Consider the following 6755-nt stretch of genomic DNA (forward strand, 5'->3'; position numbering starts at 1 on the left):
AGATGCCTGCAGCTCGCAGTACTAGGACAGCCAGGGTAATATATCCTGCACCTCGCAGCTTTAGATGCAGTAAAATATTAATGGGACCCTTCTTGGACAAAAGGTTACCTCTGCCCCTCAAAATCTTCACTAGGCAAAGCCAAAACTCAGCAGTTTTTATGATCGTCCCCATAAAACGGGACAAAACTTTCAAACTCCTCTAACTATGATATGATTCATATCTTTACCGACTCTCGGTTCTACTAGCAGGCAGGGGAAGCACACGTGAAATCTAAAAGGGCGTGAACTATCACAAATCAAAGTAAGTAAGTTAAAATCAGAAAGAAAACAAGGTAAACGTGAAATATGGTATTTTTTAAAACGCTTTTATCATGCGCCACAGCACGTGTTTAACGGGATAGGTTACTTCCTAAAGATTTATCGAGAAAGGAAATCATTTAAAACGGCGTCATGTAAATGTACAAAAAGCCACCTTACCATAACGTTTCCTTGCATTTTTGCAGTTTCAATGAGATTATTTTCCTTCATTTTTTCCTTCCTTCCTCCGCAGCTTAAATCTGCTACCGAAAGGTGGAAATGTGTAGACTTTTGCTTCTGTCAGCTCTGTGTCCCCGCCAGTTCCCTGACAGACCTTTAGGTAGCGAGCCAGTTCAGAAGTGGGTGGGCTTAACGGTTCGATTAGAATAAAAATAAATAATGGAAAACTACGTTGGCTCTCCTCGGTGCACGGTTGAAAAATAGTTATCCTTTCTTGCATACAGTACGAACTGTACCATAGAGGGAGGGAGATTGGGGGTTAGAGCGAAAGGAAAGACGTTAGGCTTCCACTCAGATCATCCTTTTTTGCCCCTCTTAAAATGCGTAGCCTACTCTTCCAAATAACCGAAAATCACTTTACATTGGTGTTTTGGGAGATGATAGTCGTGTGTGTTGTAGGCTGCTGGTACAAAGTTATCATTCAGAAATATGACGGGACAGTGTACCGTGGCTCTGACTGATTCATTGATGGATTTGTAGCATATTTCCGTATCATGCACACAAAGCGCCCAAGGTTACACAGGTTACATTTACAAACACCAATATAAGCTTTAAACTGCAGAAAAACTCACGCAGTTTAGCTCTTAACAGCTTTACACAAATATGAACTATAGCCTACAGATAGTCTATAATATAAACGTGATGTGTGCAAATCCTCCCTTAAATATGATCCTTTCTACTTTCTCATGAATTATGGACTTTTATGCATGATTAATACAACCTTACATGTCAAGATTGTTGGGAAAATATCCACCAATAGCCTGTAAAGGTTTTATGATACTTCATATGACCATTTTGTGCATTTGTGTAAAAATATTATCTCCCTTTGGAAATTACGTTTCCTTTGCTGTAATTTTGTACAAAAAAACTTTAACTTCAGATTAATGCCAGAACTGTAATTGTTGGCATTTGGATGTTAAGCACCTCTGGAATGTACTCAGAAACCCCCATAATATCAATATACCTAGGAAAGCCATACAACCTCTTTATGCACTAAGTCTCTTATTCATTCGTGTTTCATGAGGTTGTAAATATCATAGAGTAAATATTACTACTTTTACAAAGCATAGTCAAGTTTAAAAAACACCAACATCATTAAAACATGAATACAATTGGACGCAGAAAAGGAAAGCAAAGCAGCTATACTGTAGATAGAGACAGTTGAGATATGGATGTGCAGTATTTTATACTTTTTCTATCCCTTTAGTGTTTCTAGTTTTAATAGTTAGTATTTTTAGCTTAAAAATAGAAAGAAAAACACCCACTTAAGACCATGCCCTCTGTATCATCAGCTTTCAAGATGAGGCTGCCATAGTGCTCGCTCTCTCTCTCTCTCTCTCTCTCTCTCTCTCTCTCTCTCTCTCTCTCTCTCTCTCTCTCTCTCTCTCTCTCTCTCAATCAATATCAGTCTGAAGGCATATCTACAGACTATCAGTTTTGACTGTACTGCATAACAAATCTGCACACTGATGATACAGCCAGGCAGCCGAGTGTCCTAAACTCACAGCAGCAGTTCACTACCAGAAGGATCCCCCAAACTGGGAAGTGCAAACACCATGTCTCAAATAAATCGAATTTAAAGGTGCCTGGTATTAATTACTGTGGAACAGGCTGTCAAAACAACTTAATGGGAGCACCAGGCTCCCTTGACTCCAGCTGGACTGCTGACAGAGGGAGAACACAGAGATAGGTAGCTTGCTGTGCTGCCTTATTACTCTGTCTACATGTTTAACAGATTGTATTCAAAACTGCTCCATGAGTTCTTCTGTCATGCTAGATGATAACCTTCATTACACACATTATTTTCTACTCAAGTCATGTGTAAATGACAGCTTTGATGATAGAGCCAAATTTAATCAGAATGTATGTATCAAACGTGACACATAAAGTCCCACCGACACCACAAGCCGGCCTGTACAGCACATGCAATATTGAATTCATCGTGTTTATTCCCCTAGTAGGCACACTGGGCCAAGTTGGAATTCATCACGTACAGGTGTGCGAGCCAAGGACATCTGTAACGACAATGTTGACTGCACAGAATCAGTCAGCAGCTGCCGAATGTTATGACTCTCAGAGAAAATGGCTGGCTAGGGATGGGTAAGTGCTACTATGTTGTAAAGCTCGACAAAAATGTGGCAGATGACTGTTACAGAAAAGGCAACAGCAAAAGCTACCGAGCTACATGGATAGTCTGCTGGAGAGAAAAACAAATCTGCTGGAGTGTGGACAGCTGCTGCCACACTCTAATATGGAGATGCACAATAAATGGCTGGCAGAAGTGAGATGCAAAGTTGCATAGGACATAACAAATCTCTAACATGTATATATATATCAAATAATAATATTATAATATGATATACTATATATTATAATAATAATAATATAGGCATTAATACAAAGTAGTATTGTTGTTGGAAATACAGTATACCGTTTCTTTGCAATTTTGTATTTTGCTTGCAACTGAATGTTGATATTAGGAGATTCTTCATAATCTGCGCTTTATACACAAGGCAAAATACGGTATGCTAAAAAAATAAATCTGTGAGGTTACATTGGCTTTAACCTTTGTTTAAGTAATTATAATCAGTTAATCCCTGTGTTCCAAAGGACATTTTAGAAGGGGGTTATCTTTAACCACATTTGTAAAAATAAATGGAAGTGTTGATATCGCCTAATAAAAGATAGACGTGAAATTTAAGCAAAACTCAGTATCTGACCTGTATCCTTTCAGTTAAACGATCTGCTCCTTACTGTATATTGGCAGACTATTTTACTCTTAAGCTTCAAAAATCATTCTGATTGTGCGGGGACAGAGAAATAATTCAAAAATGATTACTTTAATACCTGATTTAATTAATTTTAAAAAACAGAGTAAATATGTAGATAATATATCATTGCAAGGCATTGGAGGATGTGAAAAAAATTAAGTAAATCATTGTATCATGGGGTCTTCATAAATTAGACTAGAGTATCCAACCAGGTCTGCAGAAACACTTAATTAAGATCAGCTCTACAAGTTCATCTCTTCACCTTCACATGTCTCACTTCTGTTTATAACAGGTTAAATCATTGCAGAGATAAGTGCAAGCAGTACTTTGAGAGGACAGAGCCTTAGTGTTATCATATGTCTTAAGTTTAGCAACTCATAACCGTCAGCTCAAAAACGTGACATTATTTATTTATTTTGCTCCTTGAGTCTGCTTTGTCCAAAAGCTTTGCATCTACAGAGGGAATGTGAGAGAAAAACACGCCCACTCTGGCTGCAGAGAATGGAGGCAGATTGCTCACATATCAGCACAATAATATGCAGAGAACCCATTGAAATATTAATAAATACTTTGCAAAAAGTGCAAGAACAACCTTTTTTGTTTGAAACACAGACTCTGAAATCAAGTTTTTCTAACCGCGTGTTGTATTATTGTGCAGAGTGTCTACAGTATAACTGCCTGTGTACTACAGTATTTTTGAGGCTGTTTTCAAACCCAAATACTGTTGAGCAGAGAAGCCTTGTAGACATAAGTGATTAAAACTTGTCCAAATCCAGGATTGATTGGACTGGATCCCCAGTGGAGTGATTCCAGAGAACAAGCTTCATTGCAGTGACGGCAGTCATCCAGTACAATAAACTGAACCGAGACCTTCACAGGACAACTCGAGGCTTTCATTACCAACTTATTTACTTGATACCATGATATCCTCATGCAACTGTCACTATTGTCTTTTGCTGTTTTAATGACACTGGACTTGTTTCAAAGAGGGATGAAATTACTGTAAGCAATGAAATGAATCTAGTAAACTGTGACTACAGCTAAATTATTTTTCGAAACAATTGCTCTTAAACAAAATGCTATTGTTTAGCTAACATATTAAGTTAAGCCATAGTGAGGCAACATCTGGGGTCCAGGTGCTTTTAGGTGTAAAAGCTTCTCAAGCTCTCAGCTACAGGTTAAGAAAAGTACATGTAAATGAAAATCAGAGATAGCTGGAAATGTATACATTACTTTGCAGCAGGAAGGAAGTACTTTGGTACATACACTATCAACTGATTCGAAATTTAGACAGTGTTCTTTGAATTCCCCTTAAAATATGCTAGGTGCACGTCTCTGCAGCTGGGTCGCTCCATAATCTAGATAAGAGCTTTCTTCTGACCTTCCCCGCCCCAGAGTGTCAGCGCGACAGATCGTTACCATCTCTAATGAATTCAGAAGCAGAAAAAACATGGTGTTCATGGCATGTAAAGTGCACATTTATCTTATAGCCTCTGAGCCGGAGGTCTATTAAGGCATACCTGCCATATACAGAGCTAGAAAGATCATTAACCAGTGTGGTTTATATAAACCTCAGCATTTGGCCATACGAGAAACAATTACCGGTACTGTCATTATTTTGTAACTTAAAGAGGACCTATCATGCAAAATGCACTTTTGTACGTCTTTTATACATGAATATGTGTCCCCGACGTTCCAGGGAACTCACCAAGTGTCAGAAAACACAACCCTCTCTATTTTCCGCCATACCCAAATCTCTAAAAAAGGGGCTGCAACGGATCTGATAAAAACTTATCCAGATTTGAACACTGTCCTGACGTCAGGACCGTGGCGCTACGGCTATTGGACCAACTCTCCACCTATCAGGGGAATGTGGGGTTGGGCCACGGCCGGCCGTTGCCGCTCGAAAGCGCTGGAGACGCTGTAGTACATATGCCAGGCCTGTAAGTGGTGCTGTAGTCTGCCACAAAAGCAGCGAAGAAGACTTCCCGTGCATGGTTGCCATGGTTGCCCTTCTGTTTATTCTCCGCTGTGGCTCTTTTTCTCCCTCCCCGAGGCAAGCGTTTGCTCCTGCTGCTGTAATTCAATGCAATCCCTCCCCGTCGAGGCAAGCACTGTAATTATTTCCTGTAATCCACCAACAGATGACAAACACCCACCTCTCCGCCTCTTCCAAGGAACGAGGGGACCGTGCAGCAGAGTTTCAGTTTCTTTCTTTCGCCGGTCAGGATGTCCGTTAAAGTTTAAATCTTCCGGACGAAATTAGAAAAGTGCCGGTCAAAGGTCTTCTTTGTTATTTATTGAGCTTTAAAACAAATGAATAACGACTCTATATAATAATATAATAAAACTCGGAGGATGGAGATCTATTTTTCTCCCCTTCTTCTGACTTGATCAGAGCACGCTCCCCTCTCCTGCAGGGGGGCGTGATCAGCTGCAGCTCACAGAATCAGCCCCCTGCAAAAACAGGGCTGGAGAACAGCAAATAGAGCGAAATGTGGCATGGCTAAAATGCATGATCTGTTTGGCATTTTGAAAACAGAAACGTATAAATATACCTTATATAGGTATGGCCCTACAATATATCATTTAAATATAGCATGAAAGGTGTCCTTTAAAACATATTTTGCTTCCCTCCCCCCCCCATGAAAGAGCCAGTAAACACATCTGAATATGAATGGAACAGTTGCCTTGAACAGCAGGCGTTTGTCAGGAACTTGGATCAGATTCATCACTTTAACCTGCTCTGCTCCGCTCATGGACGGATGATGAGTTTCCACAGAACAGCAGCTGGCTTCAGATTCACAACTCACACTTGAGCGATTCCAAAAGGATGTGAACACGAGTGGAAAGTGAAAGTACAAGTTATTACAAACTTACTTTTAATATATGTTATGTTTGAACCAAAAGTAAAAATACAGTCCATCCTTCCTTCTCTCACTAAATGATATAATAGAACAATGAATCCATCTTGTTTTACATTGAATCCGTATGCGTCACTATGGACATTTTTGTTGTTTTTTATATTTACAATGTTTGATCTTGTTTTATTTTTCCTTCAGATTTTGGAAGTTCAATTTTGGCTCCAATAATACATGTCCTATAAATCCTGTAATAAACCATTGCCATCATTAGAAGTAATGTATGAATTTAAAGAAAAGCTTCATGGCCTCTGAGGAAGCACTTTATAGAGTACAATACAGTAGTAAACTGTAGGGAGTAAGCTATATTTCCAGACATGCTAACAATTGCAGCTTAAATTAAAGCCAATAAACACATGACTAGATTATTAGAGATATCAAATGCTCACTTGCAGTGTTGTTCAAATACATCAAATTAGTCATATTTATGGTAACCCAGTTGTTCCACTTCCATGTCTCCTTGTGACATTACACACAGGGATTGGGAATGTGGGAAAGTTGCTGTTGGCCTGTTAGAATCCCAACT

At 39.2% G+C, this 6755-nt stretch overlaps 1 protein-coding gene across 1 annotated transcript in view; it reads right to left on the reverse strand.

Annotated features, from left to right (window-relative positions):
• LOC307026621 (A-type potassium channel modulatory protein DPP6-like) overlaps positions 1-631 on the reverse strand; it is a 352894-nt gene extending 352263 nt beyond the window's left edge. Inside the window, exon 1 of the mRNA XM_079662165.1 lies at positions 478-631. Within this exon, the coding sequence (XP_079518291.1) occupies positions 478-528 (51 nt within the window). The 5' untranslated portion in view covers positions 529-631. The remainder of the gene's footprint in view (positions 1-477) is intronic.
• Positions 632-6755: the final 6124 nt, after the last annotated feature.

Source organism: Notothenia rossii, assembly GCF_949606895.1.
Source record: "Notothenia rossii genome assembly, chromosome: 12".
NCBI lineage: Eukaryota > Metazoa > Chordata > Actinopteri > Perciformes > Nototheniidae > Notothenia > Notothenia rossii.